The sequence below is a fragment of the Heliangelus exortis genome, chromosome 5 (assembly GCF_036169615.1).
Source record: "Heliangelus exortis chromosome 5, bHelExo1.hap1, whole genome shotgun sequence".
In the NCBI taxonomy this organism is placed as follows: Eukaryota; Metazoa; Chordata; class Aves; order Apodiformes; family Trochilidae; genus Heliangelus; species Heliangelus exortis.
In genome coordinates, this window is record NC_092426.1 from 32193784 (window position 1) to 32213882 (window position 20099).

Below are 20099 nucleotides of genomic sequence, written 5' to 3' on the forward strand. Positions count from 1 at the left end.
GGCAAAAAGAAGAGGGTTTAGTTTTACATCAAACAGAGGTAAAAAAAGAGAGAAAACTGCTTAGGTAAGTAAATACTTGTACAAAGGAGTTTTTGGAGTAAATCACTGTCTCAGTACATTATGTTTAGCCAGAGGGAACCTGAGGATGCAAAAGAACAGTTGTATAGAGAAATCCTGCTTTACAATAACAAATGTCTATACAGGAATTGGACCTGACTTGATATTTCTTATGCTTTCTTTAAAAAAATAGTCCACTTTCTCCTCACAATGAAACAAGAGAACTGCTCCCATGCATATGCAGAGGAGCTTTCACTGAGTTGAAGAGCACTTCTGCATCCCAGTATTGTATTGCTGTCTCTCAATAAAGCAATCAGAAGAATTTTCCCTCGCTTTTCCCCCTCTGCGTCCTCCACGGGAGAGGAGGAATCAACCTGCTTAGCAGTGCAAGGATCTGAGTCTGGAGTTCTGCAATTCTCTACAAGAGGTGTTTTGTTTTGTTTTGCTTTGCTTTGTTTTCCTAAACTGTCCTTAAATTACAAATCACTGAAGACTGCAGTGACTGATCTTGTGGTCCCAGTTTGATAGTTAAGATAGCATTTGTTTAGAAATTCTGCCAGTTTCTCTACTTTGAAACAGGACAGTCACTTCAACTAAACCAGTAAGTAATCTTATAAAGGGGTAAGAAGGTTTTAAATTTGAAAGCAATTACTTCAACCTGATCTTTTTGGAAGGTTAAGTCCTCTATAGCAACAAAAAACAACCAACCAACCAACCAACCAAAAACCCAGACCAAAACCAGTTTATTATCTCATACTGACTTCTGTGTACATTAAAGCACAGTAAAACAGCAATGTATCAAACAAGATTAGAAGGCAGAATTTTGCTTTTTTTGTATTTACATTCTTTATCAAATTATGCAGTACAAGGTGACATGAATGAGAGGAACTACCTGAGTTACCAGTGGGAAACATAATCACCTCCAGAGCTGGTCACCTTCACAACATCTTATGTGACAGCTCTTGCTTAGCTGGAAGCAGTTACTAAAGTCCCAGTCCTGCTGGTCTGGAACCACAGCTTGACTTCCCTCTCCATTCTTCAAGATAAAGCCCACTTATACAGGAACACATTGCTAGGCAACAGGGAGCAAAATAGAAAGCTCACTTTTAGTCAGTTTGAACTTTACTTCCTCCAAGTAGTAAAATTTAGCCTACAGGTCAAATTACCCCAGGCTTCCACTTCTTCAATTCCCACAGCTTTGCACTTCACTTCCTGTACTTCACTTTTTTTCTTAATAATCTGCAGAGAAAAATTTATCTTACCAACACTTGTGGTGGTTAAAAGCAACCATCATAAGGAAAAGAGGTTAAAGGTTAAAAAGTAACCATCATAAACCTCAACCAAACAAACAACCAAATAAACAAACAAACACAATTATTGTTACTATCTTTAGTGTGATGATAAAGAAGAAAACAAGTCTTTTTTCTTTTCTTTTATATTGGATGTTGGAGAACATTTTGCCCAGTAGAAATAATTTGAACAACCCAACAAACAGCAGTAATGACTCGAAGTTACCACTGTCTTAGATGAAGTTAAAAATAAAAGTACAAGTCAAATATTCCATACTGAATACTGAATTCCATACTGAATTCCCCATTGAAACCAAGGAGGAAATGGAGAAAAACATAATTTACACAGCAACTTATAAACTTTTTTTAAAATACATTTTTATTAAAACATTTGCTTTTGATGCCTTGTAGAAATCTACCACCTTGGACCCACCAGAAACTGCTGACTTTCTTCACACATGGCAAAGAAAGAAAATGGTACATCTCCAAATTCTGCTTCAGCAGAATTTTTTTCTCACTTTTAACACAAACCAGTTGGATTTATTATGTTCCTGTGAACCCAAGTTCACAGAAACCCAAGATTTGTCACCTTGTCCTTTAAGAGTATGCTTTAAAGAAAACTACTTTCATTAACAGGCAGTTACTACAGATAACAGCTCAGCATGCACCAAAGGGCTAAAGTACAGGAGAACCACAAGGAGCACGCAGATGTTACTGGACTGTGCTTTTCAGAAACCACCCACAGGGACAACAGTGAATGCAGATAAAGAAGGAGGAAAGGCTACTTGCAACTGAACAAGGATTAAAATGTCAGGGCTACATACAATAGTTTCAGGTCATCTAACAGACTGACAGAGTTTAAAATTCACATTCAGTATAAACAAGACAAGATGGCTGTGATGATGCAGGGGGCAAAAGCTGCAGTACAGTGCCTGGACTCTTAGAGAAAGGCTGGTGTGCTGATACCAGGGATGGCATGACTGATACACTCAGGAATCAGGCATGACTGATAGACTCAGGAATTAGGCACCAGATTCCTGCAGGAACTCCTGTTCATACACTGGGTGTATGTACTCTAAGAGACAAGCAGAGCAGGATGGTTGGCATCTGTATCTGTGAAGGTAGAAGGAAATCTCCCTACCCCTGGCAATAGTAGAGCAGCAGCATTACCAAACTGCCTTTTGGGGTTTCTTACCAGCTTCCTCACCCTGCAGTTCATTACAAAGCTCCTAGCACTTCTGACCTCTGCCTTTCATTTGCTAGCTTTCCCATAACAAACAGCAGAGAGCACCAACAGATGAGTCTATTTTAAGGTTGACCCCCTTGTTACTTACACAATACATACATTACACAGTTGGCACAAACATTTCTATATGCCCTCTATTACAGGATCAAAGTGTTCTATGTATGACTCTGGCACATACATACTTGTTTACTAGAGTCAGGAACTGCTCTGCAGAGTCTCTGATCCAGTTTTTACTTTTAACTAAAAGAATATTTTTTTTTTAAGAGACAAGGTATTTCCCAGGTTTGAGACACATGATGACTTGGGTATCCTTGGCTTTGCTGAAATTTTAAGCCAAAAAATAGTGGGTTAGGGGTTTTTTAAATTTAGATGTCTGGCAGTAACCAAAAGGTAACCAATTTCTGAAAAAACTCCAGCAAGATTTATTTTTAACACTGATTCAAGAAATGGATTTAACAGAAAATACATGTACTTAGTAGTCTATCTTACTTCATTAACAAAATGTGCAGAACCTTTCTGTGTCCATTTACAGGAGGTGAGGACTTCTCCATTTTGGTTCTGTCTTCTGCTCTCTACAGTCTTTCCTATTAAGTTACTTTGATACCCAGTCCATTTTAATACAACATGGGGTTTCCTGGCAAACTGACTGCTGTATTTGCAAACTTCAGCCACACAAAGTGCTCCCAAAGCCACGTGTACCTTTTGAAACTTAATCAAGCAGGAATCATTGTAGAGATTTCATAGATGAGCTTTTGATATATTATTTTCATGAAAACATATTAATAAGGAACACTTGTATATACATTTCCCATTTGTTTGCTTGTTTAAATTATATTTGGCACAAAATAATCACCCTGTAACAAATTCCAGCATACCAAAGATCCATGGGATCACACATTTAATAGAAAGTGACCTTCCTCTGTCACTTCAAGCTCTCGCTTTTATTAGGAATCCACCTTGGGAAAGATACTGACTTTATTGTTTCTGCTGATTTTTCTTTCTGTTTTACACTTAGGTTGTTTTGTCTGGATTAGCTCTTCAGGGGTATTCCCCAAAGGAGGCAGGAGCCTCTTCTTACTGTTTCGGGTTTCTGAGAGCCACTGTGGAGGCAACTCAAAGGGTCCAAAACCAAAATGCATGGAGTATTTATCATTTACAGAATCAGCTTCTGTGGGCACAGTGGGTGCCACCTGAGCCGCAGAGTCTGCACTTGTCTGTGGTATAAATTTGTGAGCCAAAGTGTCTCCTGCCTCTGAACTGGTGGTAGGAATTTCTTTCTGCTGAAAGTCACCAGAGCCGATAGATTTGGTCTCATTCTCCTCATCTTCTGTAGGCTTGAAGATTTGTTGTTGCCCAATATGAAACATCTCCAGGAGCTGGCTCCCTGAACGGACACAGGGCTCCAGATTTGCATCTCCAACATCACTGGAGCTGACCAGGTTCCTCCTGCTGTACCTGCGGTGCAGCTGTACTATTGTCCCCACTAAGCACTTCCGTACAGACTTGTTCACAGTCAAAAATAACAAAGGATTGGCCAGCAAAGAGACCTTGGGCAACCAAATGGCAGTGAGGAACAAGAAGACTGAAATATCCGAAATGTTGAGTATGGTGCGGTAAATCACCAAGGTGACATAGGGGACGCTGCAGAAAATAAAAATCATAACCATGGAAAGCAGCATGGAATGAAGCTCAGCTTCTCGCTGGGAGGCATAAGGGATGGAAATTGTATTCTGAGGGGTCCTTAAGGCAGCTATGATGACTTTTTTCTTCTGGCTGGCACTCAGTGCCCTGCGAATAAGAATCATAAAGAGAAAAACCACAGCCACGGGCACAATCACAGTGGTGATGTTATAGATGATGACATAGATCAGGTGGCCAAGGGAGTAACTCCAAGACTCTGAACAGGTGGACATGGCATAAATATCTGACACATTGGTCACAGCAAACACTGGGATGCTGGCCACTATTGCATGGGCCCAGATATAGATAACCAGGTCTCGGGATTTTGCATCAGATATTTTTCTTTCCAGAGGGTATAAAACAGAGTAGTACCTGTCAACAAAAAATAGTTTAAAAATCAATTAAAATTTACAACTGGTACAATGCAAAGTGTGAAGTCTATAAGGAGTATAGTACTTATGAGAAGCCTCTCAGAAGCTGTCTGAGCATAATGTCCCAAATCCCTAACTGGGCTGCCAACTGACTACTGCTTATGAGCAGAACAAAACAAAGGTCTGCCTTTGCAGGTCATAAAAAAATATTTCAATAATTGTGACCGTATCATTTTGCTGATGTGTGTGAACATGAATTTGAAGATTTCATCTCATACCTGTAAACTGGTCTGTATATTGCACACAGTACAAAACTTCAGAAAACATGAAGGAAGCACAGATACATCACATTAAAAGGTATCCTGGTTTGAGCCAGGACAGAACCAGGCTGGGTTTTTTTAATTATTTAATCTTTTCTTTTTCTTTTTAATGATTTCTACTTTTCAGTTAAGTCACTTCTAAGTAACTGCACTCAGAATTAATTTGAAAAGCTGCTATATGATATATTTTTTCCTCTGGATATTTAGAAACAGCTGTTGGTCATAAAAGCAAACCAAAAAAGCCTCAGTCAAGTTGAAGGGCCCCTTTTGTTTTTGACTGATCTACAGACAAAACATCACTGAATTGATTTTAGTTGTATAAATATTGTTTAGAGTTTTTAAAAATAAATCTGCATTTGAAATTTGACATTGATGGACAATCTACCTCAGGCATAGGTAAATTCCTCTAATGGGGAATGGCTTTCAAATTCCACTGCTTGTCTAAAGCTTGAAGCTATCTGCAAGTTTCATTACTGAGCAATAATTATTAACATGGAAAAAAGAAAGGATAAAAACATCTCTGAAGACAAATCTGTAGACTCAAAGCCCTTTACAAATGCTCAGAGATATCAGACTAAGCTTAAAAATAAAAGTTTTCAATGTTACAGAGACAGATATGTGTATCTCAGTATGTCCTGAAAATAAGCTGTACAATATGGGCAAAGCACTGGAACAAAAGCAGTTAATGGCATACTGGTAATGGCATAAGGCAACACTAAACAGCATTCACAAGACTAAAAGAAAAGGAAGAAAAGGGTTTCAGAGGAAGGAAGAAGTAAGAAAAATCAAGGATCTTGGCAAATTGGATCACCTACCTGTCAAGAGCAATGGCTGGAAAACTAAGGATGGTCACTGAGCAGAAGACTTTGTGCAGGAACTTGGCAATTCTGCAGAAAAGCATTGTATAGATCCACCAGCAGCAGTGGGGACTGGCACTGAGAGCAATATCAAAAGGCACACAGACGAGGCTGGCACAGATCCCCGAGCAGGCCAAATTCTTAATGAATCGGTTTGTTACGGATTTAAGTACTGATGTTCTGCAAGTTGACCACAGCACCATGATGTTACCTGGAAGTAGAGATGGGAGGGATAAACAAAGGGAAAAAAACAAACCACAACCACCAAGCACAGCCCCCCAAATCCAACAGCAATGACTTTAACAGATGTGAACGTTTAGAGTCTGCTAGGAGTCACTGATTGCAACCATCACACTAAAAAGTCTGTGTAGGGGTTGGTAGCTTTACAAATCAGGTGACTGAAAACAATCATTCCCCAGCTATCTCCTTGAAGCATCTAGTAAAACATAAATGAGGGAATTTCAGAGGCAAATGCCTAAGTAGGATATCCAGACCATGGTTTTAGATGCTTATTTTGACTCCTGCATTAACTGACCCATCCTGACATTTCCTAAAATGCTCATATTTTACTAACTAGTGCATACTTATTATTTTAAAGTAAATATTGTTTATCTGTTTGTGTGTAAGTGGGTCAAAGCAGATTGTTTTCCTTTCCACTGGCCACTTCAATGGAACAGACAGGCCTGTGTGAAGTCACACCTGAAAGAAATGTGTGTTTATTTTTTTCCAAGAGATTCTGTATGTATGTAACAACATTTAACTAAACAAATGGGACAGGCAAAAAATAAAAAAAAATTGATGCATGTAACTTAACAAAAGTACACACAGACTGCAACCCACTGTTCTGGATACTCAAGCCCTACACCTTTGTTTCAAATACGGCGAGTGCATGGCAGTGGAGCAGAAGTACAGAGAGAAACCAGCATTAGCTCAGACACCACTTTTCTCTTATCCCATTGCACTCTATCCAGGTCTCAGTAAGAAATATCATATACAAACACACTTTCCATCACAAATTTCCTTATGATTCTATGTCACACAGCAGCAGCAGCATGAAAGGAAATGAAGCAAACTGTTCTTCCTGCATGCAGCTCTCAGCCTCTTCCAATGCACACCAAGATGCCAGAAAACTCACCCTCAGAATATAGGATTATTATCTGACTGAGGTGTAAAAAAGCAGCTGCAGTCCATCTCCCCCACGGCTGCCCTTATTCTCTCAATTGACACTACCACTCTTTGGCATGACTTTTCCTTTAACCACTAAAAAATCCCCAGCTTTTATTTGCCAAGACAGGTTTTCCTGTGGCTATCCACATAAAATGCCAGCAAGAGGATATTCTTGTTCATGTGCCAACCAAGTGGCAAGTACCAAGAAATACTGGAAAATAAAGTTTAGTTTTCTGATAAAACAGTGCACCATTTCAATAAAAGCATGCAAGTTAACTTTAAAATCTGCTTCACAAGAGTACTGTTTAGGTCTGCAGCACTTGAATGTCATTTGGAATCCAATTTTCTATATATTGAATCATGTGTTTTATGCAAATTCCTTTTCAGTAGCTGACAAAATATTCAGTTACACATTTACTATCTGATGTGTTTTAAAGAATGGAATCATCATCTGGTTTTGGCAGGTGCTTTGGGCTTGACAATATACACCAGAGGTGGGAGTCAATCAGTCGCATTTAAAGTTTCCTGGATCGCTAAAAGATAATTCAGTCAATCAAACCACTTACTTTCAAAAACACCTCTTAACTCTCCAGTTATTAAAGAAGTACTTCTTACACAGTAATAGTATATTACTACGATGCCCTGGAGTAGGGGAAAAGCTGAGAGGTTTTCATATTTGGCTGTTTATTTAATTCAAATCTCTAATCTTGGTTGAATTCCATTGATTTTATAATCTTCCAAACCAAGTTTCACCTCCATTAGAATGGATATAAACAAAGAATGGAAACATTAAAGCCAGAGGGGGTTTCATTAATCCATTCTTCAGGAGCTAGTAGAGAACTCCTGAGCTATTCTTCAGAGTCCTACAGAGGAGATTCATTCAGGAGTCCAGATTCTCAATTGCTGAATTATTTCTACAAATGATGACACATTGCTATTTAGACGTCAAGAGAAATGAAAATCAGCTCTGGTGCTGACTGACTCTAGATGGAAGTGGAAAAAAACAACTGTAAAAAAATAAATTGGTTCTTAGATGAGGAAGAACTTCTTTTATAGATAAAGTCGGAGCCTGAAAGAGGAAAAAAGGATAAGCTTACAGAAGTGTCCACTTGGGATATTGGAAAACCAGGCAAGTATGACTAACTGGTATATCAGTAATCTGCCCTAATGAATGACATCAGCTTCAGTAGAGACTGGCAGACCTTTCTACTGCTGCCTTCAAATCAGTTTCCCTTCATGCATCTCAAAGCCACCCACTCAGAGAAAAAATTACCCCAGAAACTTTGCACTGCATTACATAATAAGAAGCTTCAGAACAAAATTGCACTTGCTTCCTGTTTCATTGTTCCTCATCCTTCCCCAGCAATTCCTTTCCATGAAAGAGGATAACAACATTTCAGGTGATGAGGCAATTCAACATGCATTATAGCAATTGTGCTCTGAGTACTTTCACAACATACAGAGGCACTTTTGTCTTCTGTATGTTTAGTTATTCACTGTTGGACCCATGAAACACAGTAGTCTACTCCCAGTATGCTCCTTGTCTCCCAACTTGTTGCACATCCTCACAGTGGGCAAAGACACCACATGGGTTAGTTTTCTAACATGAGTGAGTTTCTGATATGTTTCTGCTGGGTAATTGGTCTAAGGCTGTATAACCTTGGATTCAAACTTTGTCAGAGGATTGTACTGGTCAGCTGAGAGGCATCTAGAGAAAGTTGGAGTAAGCAAGCAGCTGGAAAACACAGCATCTTGCTGTTTCCTCTGTCAGTACTGCCTGGAACATGACTGTCAGAACCACTTCATCTGCATAGAATTTTAACACTACAAGATGAAGTGGTTTTCATTTAGAAAGCAAAAGTGTATATTTGGTCTTCTCAATGAATGAGTTATGTCTACATAAAGCTTTTACTATACCTTGCCTTGGTTAGTTGTCAACTTTGTCAGTACACAGACTGAATAAGCAGGAGGTAAGTATCCACCTTGGCCATATCTTTGAAAATTTCTCCAATTAGAAGAGAGGAATAGGAAATGTCAAAGGTAATCACTGCATGAGAAGCAGCAGTTTTCACATTAGAAACAAACACATGTATAAAGCCTGCCAAACAAGGCTTGTTTTATCCTCATATTATTATATCTACCAACATTCAATAAAATTTCCATATACTATATACTAGTTCTATTGTATTCAGATTAAAGGCTGGTTCTTTCCAGTCACCTCCTACTCTTTTTTTTTTTTAATTGAGAAATATCACAGATAAGCACCCAAAGGGTACATGAAGTTGCACAGTACACTGAGAAAGTAAATCCAATGGTCCAGCACAGCGTGCTGCCCAGACATCCATCAAGTGCCTTATAATGCTTCAGGTTCACTGTATCTGCAAGGCATAACATTCTCTGAGAATTAAAAGTTATCAGAGTGCATTACTCTGATTCAAAGCACAAAAAAATATTTTTGCTCTTCTTCCAAGTGGCATTCTTGTTGGATTTTAGTGACAGACACAAAGTGTTGATGAAGTCATTAACAGCTGAGATAGTTTTGAAAACTAGCTCTAGCAAGAATTCAAATAATGTGAAAGTTCCTGAACAATACCTTTAATAAGCAGAAGGACAATCCCCATGGAAACAAGAGGCTGTCATCTAAAACAAATGCATTTGCCATGCAGTCATCCAAAAAAAACAAAGAAGAAATTTTGCTCTTTGGCAATTACCTCATGGCACCCAATCCATTAGCTGGGTAGGATACTCAGCTTACATTTTTGTTAACGCCAATCAGCACATAATTGAATAAAAGTCCACATTCTAGCAAAATCTTCCTCCTGGAAGCTTATCTTCCTGTACTTGCTGACTGCTTTCTCACCCAGAGTGGGATTCTCAGGATCCAGCCATCCCCCCTAGTAGGGAGCCCCTGCATACCCACCCACACACCTTGAAATGTTACAGGGAAGGAGCTGGAAGCATTCTTTAAAAAAAAAAAAAAAATGCAGCAAGCAACAAAAAAGGGCTTTAGCCATTAAAACCTTCCATTAGAAAATTAAATGTAAAAGTCACAGGTTCTGTCAACATGATGACTCTGCTGCAAAAGAAGTACCTTGAAGCAAGTTTTGCTCTGTAGTTTTTTTATTTTTATTTCATACAACAGGTGAGTTTATTTCAAGATAACATGTCTCACTCCTATTCTTAGAATTCTCATTCACATATTCCTACTGACACCTTCAGTATTGATTTAGAAGTGTAATTTTGTAAGAGGTTATCAGCTGGAGCTCAGCTCTTCAAACTCAGCTCAGCTGAACTACATCATGCACAAACTTGCCCAGTACAGAGTAGCTGCAGAGCATTTCAGCACAGACATAAATCACATTGGAAGACCTTTCATATAGTGTGTGATAGTTGCTGGCATGGCTTCTGTTCCCAAGAAAATGTATGGTTACAAGGTAGAAAATATTTTAGCAAGGAGCAAGTTCATGGCAGCTTAGTTCCAGAAAGGGATGTTAAGGTTTCCTTTCAGGAACAGGTAAATCATTGACTTTTGTTGTGGTGTAGTCTAGTACTAGTCCAAGGCTGACACCTCCCTACACCATCCACTGGCAGCAGCTCCTGTGACTGGTGAAGTGAAGGTAGAGTAAAATTAGAAAACATATTTGAAGAAATTTAAAGTTTTTCTTACAGCAAATTTTGTGTGACATGATGGTATTTGTAATGTCAAAATAACTATATTATTATATAATATATATTATAGCATATATATTATATAATATAATAATAACTATATTACATATATAACTAATTCTGTTTGTGACTTCCTTTACCACTGTCCTTAGTATTTTAAAAATTTACTGTCAACAAGCAGAGTTGAAAGTAACTGCATCATGAAAAAGACCTCAGATACCCAACTGTATTTCTTTAAGATTAACTTATCTGAAGGGAGACAAGAAAATGCTGCACTGAGAGTTCTACAGTTCTTCATACCTACTGTCACTTCTTCCCACCTCACTTTTTGTACTTACTGGCCCATTGAGAATGTCTGGGAAGGAAAAATAATTTTCTTCCTTTCAATAATAGACCTCAACAGCCACCACAATCATTTCAGCTAACCGAAGAACCAAGCATGCTTATTTTGCTGAAGTACACTCAACTTGTCTGAATTCCTTCTCTGTATTTTAAAACCAATGTTCTCAAAGAACCTGAAACTCTTCAGGCTTCTTGGAGGGAAAAAAGTTTAAGGAATATTGTGTCTGCAACTACAGGACCTTGGATTGTTCCCACATCAGGAAAATATGACAAACATATAGCATTACTCTTTTAACCTAAGCTAGGAACTTAAAACCTGAAAAAAAAATGTCCAGATGGACAGCTCTAACCATAATAGGAATATAAATCTTTTCGAAGTTCCTGGCTTTTCAAATCATAGTGCTGAAGGGATCAGCTTGTATTACTTGTAAAAATATAATCAAAACTCTCATGAGGCTCCCATGACATGGGGACCAATGTTTTTATCTCTTCTATAGAGGAAGGAAATAGAAACAAAGGAAAAAGTTACAGAAGAGGTGAAACTATTTGGTGTCCACATCATCAACATACATTAAATAATCAGCAGAAACAGAGGATCCCACATCCAAGTATCACACCTAGTGAACCACCTGGTCTTTCTTAAATTAGGCTTTGAGCCAGCCACCCTCAGAAAGCAAATCTGATGTTGCTACTGGAACACTACAAGGCCTGGGATGGGAGTAAAGCAGGTAATTCCTCTGAACAGCCAATCTGCCTGCTCATCAGCCTTGGCACAAGAGAAACAGCTTTTGTCCCTTTGTTCTATAAAAATTTCAAAAGAAGGGCCATTTTCAACCCGGATGTCATGAAAGGATTGAGGGGATGCAATTGTAGCACTTCTTATCTCAAGCAACACAACAATGTACTTGAGCTCCTCTGACCCTGTGCTGAACCTAATGGTAAACAGCCCCTGAACACAGGAAGCAAGCACTTCAAAATCTGTTTTTAAATAACAGTTCTATCTTTTTTGTCTACAGAGAGCCTGCAGCCACTTCTGTTGTTAGCTCATACTTAAGTCCAGACACTCCTCCTTGGATGCTCCTTTTCTGCCTGACTTCACCCACATCCATCTGCAATCACCTGCAGGCAGGTTGGTGCTGTTAAGGAGATGTGGTCACCAGGATGAGACTTTTCACATCGCAGAAGTGGCTCAGTTTACTTCCAGAGCCAGTCCCAGTGCCTACTGGGTTCTTTCAGGAGAAACCTACAGAACCTGTCCTCTCTGCACAACATGGCAAGGTCAGACCCAGGAGGAGGCTGACAGCTGCATGCTTGTCAAGCAGTGAAAAAAAATTCCATCTGGAGCATTTGGCTTGGCCTGTAAGCTGCTCCAGCACCCACAGTAGACATTCCACCTTCCACTCTGGACCTGATGACCTCCTGTGCTCTTCAGTCTTCCACCCTCACATCCATACAAAATACTATCTGAATATAACACAGACATGGTCTAACATCATCATGTTTATGAAAATTATTTTTTCTAACACTTTTCCAATCATTCATTTGACATTTAAAACAAAACTTAAAAAAAAAAAAGAAAAAAAAAAAAAAGTTGCTGTGCCATACTGTAGTATAGGGGGTACATGAGTTCTATGCTATCTAACAGTATATAACTAATGGATATTTTGACTAAATTACTCATTAGATGATTTTTCCCTGGCTTATTGAGGAAAAAAGCAGAAATGCACACCATTCAAAATGAATGATACTCAAGAGAGGACCACAATTTAAAAAGCCTGTGATAATTACTTGTAGTTGGAAGACAGACTTTATATTCTCCTTGGAAATTGAGGCTATCTTGCACTATTGATTAAAAAAAATAACTCCTAACCATTAGCATCAATTTTCATCCTCTGTTGAAGGCAAAATTATAGACTTCGTAGCTGAAAGGCACCATAGTAACAGCTATTTCATGGAGCAGAAATTTTCTGGCCTATCCCATTGTCTTGTGACTATTTAAAAAAAATTATTCAGCTAAGAAAGATGTGATGTTCTTTCTGTATCAGTTTGACTGTGCTTCCCTTTCTCCAAATTGCCACGTTACCAGAAACAGAATTGTATTCTTTATGTGGTTTTGCCAAAAGGGTACCAGCTGGGCATATTTGCTCTTGATTCTTTACACACAGATGTCTTCAGAAAGAAATGAATATGCTTAATACATCCTGTGCAGTGGGATTAATTTGTTATATTTAGAAACAAGCATTTTTTCCTCCCTCCACAGCTGACTCTGTAGTGAATGGTTCTCTATGCTCCTCGCAGTCCCATGAATGGGCTCAAACAAGACTCGCTACAAAGAAGAAAGTAGAGCTGGGGACTCTGAAACACATCTGAAGCACCATGAGTTACAAAATGAAAAAAAAAAAAACCAGTACAACCTTAAATTAAATACTGTCAAAAATAAATAAGTAAATAAGAATCCATCTAGTTACCAGAGTGAGGCATTTCAGTGAAGAAATATGCATTCACCGAGCCAAATCAGATTTATTCCAACCTGCCAAAGAGAAAAGATACATTCCCATAGGATACCTCGGGTCAGGCAAGAGGTTTCACTGTCAAGATCACAGTGACATTTATGGCCTGACTGAACTGAATGCAAGAAGTGGTTTATTTCCCTCAAATGTACAGAGCCCTGAAGTAAAATCTGAGATTGTGTTGATCAAATTCTATTCTTGACTGAGACTGTCCACAAATTTCCTCTCATTTTTCTGCAGTCCCCATCTTCTGTCTCCTCAACAAGACCAATGGATCATCTACTGCAATTGATGACTCAAAATCCAGAGAGACATCAAAGTACCCAGGATTGATTAAAATAAAGGGAACCAGATTCAGTTATACAAGTTGAAGAAATACAGACATTTGTCTTGATCTTCAGAATAAGAAAAGTTTTTTAAAATTTGATATCTGGGCACCCTCTAGCAATAAAATTATTCTTAGGTTAAGACAAGCTGTAAAACTGTGTCACCTCAAACACACTCATGATGTATGGAAAGAAGTTTTACACTTTCTTTTAACCTTCCAGGAATCCAGATGAATGCCCTGCTGGAAAAGGAAGATAACATGGTCATTTTTTCTGTAAGTTTCCTTTTCTTCTCTAGTGTTAGAAATAAAATAAGCCATTCATTGTTGGACTTCACAAGTTGCTGGACACAGCAGAAGATAATCTACACTGAAACCTGCCATAACACTGCCAAACCTTGTCACATGTTTCCTTGCACTAGCATGGGCTACTGACCTACCACGGGCTGATGATACAAACTCCCTCATCAGTCATCCATATGCAGAACAATATTTTAAAGTTGCATTTTGCTGACAGATGCAGCTAAAGAGAATCTTTCTGCTGATACATGGAATTTTTAGGTCTATTAGCATACTAAAAAACTAATAAACTTTTGATAATAAAAAACTGATAGAATATCAATAAGAAAAATCAGTACAAAGCTGGAACAGTGTGACCTAAAATTAGTTTCAAACTTTATTTTCTGAAACTAAAAAAAAAAGTTTTGTTGTCTTGCTACAGATATATAACCTGATAAGGTCCAGCATGTATTTAAGCATAAGAATGTAAAACATAATTGAACCTAAGATACATGTAGCATACAGCTGACCCTATGAAAGACAGCATCCACCATCTGTAACAAGAGAGAACCATACATGGATTCTCTTCTTCTTCCACCACAGAGGACTGAACAGGCAGCAACTTAACTGCAGCAAATCAGCAAGTGAGTGTATCAAAACACTTAAAGCTTGCTGTGTTTTCCTACACACATATACAAATACAAGCTCATCAGCAAAGCTTTCCAGGGGTCTTGCATTGCTCTCTGCAGTCATCCGTAAAATAATACTTCTTGATGGGATGCAGGCAGTAAATCCACAAATAACCCAAGATGCTAATTGTGGTCTTGTTGGCTTCTGCTCATTCAACATTCAACCCACCTACTGCTACAAACCAAGGCATGTTTTATTTATATTTCAGCAGCTGTCTTTCATATTTCCACATTTCTCACCCACTTCTTCCCTTTTTTTCCTACAAAAATTACTATGTCACAACTGTTGGAATGCTTGGATGATACACTTGTGTAATTGCTCCCCTCTTAAACTGAATCATCTACTATCAACAGGTGAAACAGTTTCATATCCCTCTCTACCTTATGTAAACAAACCAACAGAAAGTAAAAGCAATCCAAGAATTTCACAGAATCATCTGGATTGGAAAGGACCTCTGAGATCATCAGGTCCAACCCTTGATCCACTACCGCCGTGGTTCCCAGCCCATGGCACTGAGTGCCACATCAGTCTCTTCTTAAAAACCTCCAGGGACAGAGAATCCACCACCTCCCTGGGCAGCCCATTCCAATGCCTGATCACCCTCTCTGTAAAGAATTTCTTCCTAATATCTATTGTAAACCTTCCCTGGCAGAGCTTAAGTCCATGCCCTCTTGTCTTACTGGCATCTACTTGGGAGAAAAGACCGACACCCCCTTGCTCCCACCTCCTTTCAGGGAGTTGTAGAGAGTGATGAGGTCTCCCCTGAGCCTCCTCTTCTCCAGACTGAACACCCCCAGCTCCCTCAGCCCTTCCTCACAGGACTTGTGCTGGATCCCTTCACAGCCTCCTTGCTCTTCTCTGGACCTGTTCCAGCACCTCAATCTCCTTCCTGAGCTGAGGGGCCCAGAACTGGACACAGGACTCAAGCTGTGGCCTCACCAGGGCTGAGTACAGGGGCGGAATCCCTTCCCTGGACCTGTTCCTGATCCAGGCCAGGATGCCATTGGCCTTCTTGGCCACCTGGGCACACTGCTGGCTCATGTTCAGCTTCCTGTCAATCCAGACTCCCAGGTCCCTTTCTGCCTGGCTGCTCTCCAACCACTCTGTGCCCAGCCTGGAGCTCCCCATGGGGTTGTTGTGGCCAAAGTGCAGGACCCAGCACTTGGCCTTGTTGAACCTCATCCCGTTGGAATCAGCCCAACTCTCCAGTCTGTCCAGGTCCCTCTGCAGAGCCCTCCTGCCTTCCAGCTGATCCACATTCCCCCCCAACTTAGTGTTGTCTGTGAATTTGCTAATGGTGGACTCAATCCCCTCATCTAAATCCTCAGTGAAGATACTAAACAGAACTGGGCCCAGCACTGGACCCTGGGGTCACCACCGGTGGGCAGGTGGATCAGCACCGTTCAGCACCACTCTCTGGTGGCCTCCAGCAGTTCCTAACCCAGCACAGAGTGCTCCTGTCTGAGCCCTGGGCTGACAGCTTTTTCAGGAGAATGCTATGGGAGACGGTGTCAAAGGCTTTGCTGAAGTCCAGGGAGACTCCATCCACAGCCTTCCCCTCATCCACCCCGCGGGTCACCCGATTATAAAAGGAGATCAGGTTGGTCAGACAGGACCTGCCCTTCCTAACCCCATGCTGACTGGGTCTGATCCCCTGTCCATCCTGTGTGATTGCCCCCAGGATGATCTGCTCCATAACCCTGCACTGAGGTCAGGCTGACAGGTCTGGAGTTTCCTGGGTCCTCCTTTTGTCCCTTTTTGTGGATTGGTGTGACATTACCCAACTTCCAACCATCTGGGACCTCCCCAATGAGCCCGGACTGTTGATAAATGATGGAGAGCAGCTTGGCAAGCTGCATTAGATGACCTTTAGAAGCCTTTTCCAACCCAAATTATTCTATGATTCTATTCTATAATCCTATGAATTAACCAGGAAGCAGAATCCAGGCTACAGTTAAAGCATTCTAGAAGAAAAACTGGTCTTTGCTCCAAGGGCATAACACTGTTATGTTACTATGGATTTTTCAGTTCACAATGCCCCAGTTTTACAGTTCTGTCTGCTTCTAACCTCACATAGCTGTTTTTTTCCATATATACCTGTCAGTAGATAAAATAAATTATTTCTCTTCAGAAACTTTACCTTGCTTATCACAATAAATACACCATCAGATAGAAGCAGTCCAAACCAGTTCTGCATCTTTTCCTGGTACTAGTGAACTCGAGCTGTTGCATATGCAAAACTTAATTCTTCCTTACTGAGATTTTTTTAGCCACCTTTCAGAAGAAACCTTTAATAAGATATCAGAAGATTTAGCTATTTTAAATCACATTAATTAATATGTATACGAGTTGGTATTCTCAGGGCAATTCAGTCAAAATTTTACTAAAAGAATAATTAAGAACAAGGCATTACAGAAATTTTCTTTTTCTAAGAGACATTATAATAAGGCATTCGAGCATGAAGTGCCAGTGCTTAATAACCATAACCAATGCTTAATGAGGAGGCACCCAAACAACAGCACAATCTTCTGGAGAGGGTACAGCAACTCTTCCTGATTTTTCAATGAGAGACAACTCACCAGCAGTAATTGTTTTAACAGTTTGCTAACAGATGTGTACCTGGGAAGACCACGTTGGAATCACAGCTTTAAAGACAAGTTTAATATGAACAAAAGAGAGGGTTTCACAGTGATGGTCATTTTAGCTCGCCAGAATTCTTGACACAGCTGAGCAGGAACAGAGGTACAAAGGAGTAAATCAGACACAGGTCAGGAAGAGTTGCAGGAATTTTCACATTTATCTGTTCTTCCACAAACACCTATGAAAAACATTCATGGATGAGAGGTCAAAGATACTTGCCAAGAAACAGGAAGTTCTGACAGACTGTGACACTCCAGTGCTCTGCTAGAAAGACAAAAATATTCAGCACAGGGATCTGTATGACAGCCCTCTGCCTTGTCCTCCCAGTCTACTCTTAAGTAAGAAGAAACCTTTGGATACTCCAAAGCCATGACTCGTTTGGATCTTTGTTCTAACACTGTAAGTGTGCCACAAACAACAACAGTGCTTTAATTTATGAGAAGTGCCTTCAGAGCAAGTCTCTTTGGGAAAAACATAGAAGAGGAAGATTTGATCAACAAAGTAATAAATTTGGAACTAAAACAGTAGATGTTCTAGATTGAAAGTGAAGAAAGAAAAAAAAATGCAGCATTTCACTGAGAGTTTACAATCGCCTCTGGAGCTTACTCAATAAAAATTTTTACTTCAAAAATCAGTGTTATAATGATGAAAAAAAAAACACCATTACATAGGAACTCAAAGACATGTTGTTAAATCCTGACTCATTCTACCACTGCTTGTGTGAGTGGCTCAACAAACCATGGCACAACTTGCACACTGAGAGCAAGGCTGTGCCACCTGTATCCTAAAGCAGAATTTACAAAGCATTTCTCTGCCTCCTATACAATTATTTTTAGTGGAGATTGTTTATTTCTTCTTCATGCCTCAGTGCTCCAACAGCAAATAAAACAAAAATTCCTGATACTTCAAGGATGAAAAAGTCAATTTACCATTTCAGACTTTACTGGTAAAATATGCTAACAGATGTAACTGACAATTGCAATGGTTAAATAAATATTTCATAAAGCCCCTAGTGTGTACATACATGCAAAACCCACTAATGTAATGTATATATTAATAACTACTGCTCCTGAATGGCTTTTTAATAGCCTACTTGCAAGTCTTAATTTGGCAGCAGAGAGCAGCAGATGTTGCCAGTATGTCAATAGCCTATTCTGAGTTTAACTGGCTTAACTAAACAGCACCAATGCATCAATTGTTTTGTATCTAATTTGCAAAATGTCTGGGGTTCTGTTTTTTAAAAAACTACTCTCTCCCACGCCAAAAACGTGGCCAGTGATTTCTGCCACATGGCTCACTACAATATCAATGGCAATCATGTAGCTTTATCTCCTGCGGTGCTCTGAAAGAACCTACCACAACCCTACCTGCTGGTGTACAGAGAGCTCCCTTGCAAGCTGCAGTAGAACACAATACCCTCTCAAGGCTGAATGTATTTAACGTGACCTGATAATTGCATTCTGAAAAGAAGATGGAAATAAACAACAAATTTTATAATGCCATAAGCAAAGGGAATTATGGAATGACCCAAAGGACTATTTCCACTCCTTGGAAATGAGCAGACTTGATTGGAAAGCATTTTTATATCCTTTTTTTTTGGTCATTTCAGTGATCCCAGGCTGCCTAATGTATGAATTAGTTGTGAAACATTTCATAAGTAGCTTTCCTTTGCTGAGATGATGGAGTGTCTGTAGGACATACAAGGAGACTTGTAAAAAAACTTACTTAGAAAAGCTAAAATTAAAGCAAAATGCAAAACTGAGACCTGAAGCTACTTTTCATCCTTCAAGAAGGCCACTGTCAATGAATCCAGCTGTCCCAATACTTGCATGATATAGATGAATATAGCATAAATCTATCCTACTGCACTCTCAGCCTGCTAAGACTGGGACAGCTGCAGTGATGGAGAAAGCAGGACCTGCATGTCATCTCTAACTCTGTCTGCTATGGATTTCTCAATGAAGCAGAGAAGATGGGCACTTTTCCAACATTTTCGTAATGTTAATGAGTGAGAGTAATGAGACCCATACAAGAGGGAGGCAGGGTTTTTTCCCTCTGAAATACAGAGAGAAAAAACAAGGAAGAAAGAAGGAGACTGCCCCCTGTACACCTACCACACATGCCAAGTTCTATTTGGACTATAAAGTACAGCTTTAGCCTCCCAGAGGCACAAACCCAGAGCATTTGATTCATCTGTATTGATCTGATAACTTAATTCCCTCTGCAACAAAGCACCTAACCCAAGCTGCCAGCAGACCCTTCTTGTGTCACCAGTTCACTCCTCACATCACCTAACTTCACCCCTGTGTGATCATCACATATCCCCTTGCTCCTCTCTGCAGCCAACCAGAGCAACCAGAAGACATTATCTGGTTAAATTCCCATTTCCTTCAAACATTACTTTTACACAAATACTAATAATACAATTACCCAATTTATGCTGTTCTGCAAATACATAAAAACAGTAATTCAATGCAACTGGAGCAAAAATTATTCCCTTTCCTCTGTTCTAACTTTTGTTTCACTAATGTACTGTGTTACCAGTAAATTTGCATCTTCCTCTTTGTCACACATATATACATAAGGTGATTTGCTGCTTGTAAGAGTTCTTTATCACATTTTAAAACAAGAAGATTTACAAAGACTGTTTTCATCCT

The 20099-nt window shown here is 39.5% G+C and overlaps 1 protein-coding gene across 2 annotated transcripts in view; it reads right to left on the minus strand.

The window, feature by feature from the left end:
• Nucleotides 1-788: 788 nt before the first annotated feature.
• GPR176 (G protein-coupled receptor 176) overlaps nt 789-20099 on the minus strand; it is a 42771-nt gene continuing 23460 nt past the window's right edge. Inside the window, exons 2-3 of one of the 2 annotated variants that reach the window (XM_071744359.1) lie at nt 5779-6031; nt 789-4644 (exon numbers count right to left, since the gene is read on the minus strand). In XM_071744359.1, coding sequence (XP_071600460.1) covers nt 3537-4644; nt 5779-6031 — 1361 coding nt within the window. In that variant the 3' untranslated portion in view covers nt 789-3536. The remainder of the gene's footprint in view (nt 4645-5778; nt 6032-20099) is intronic. The other variant, XM_071744360.1, reaches the window with a different exon arrangement.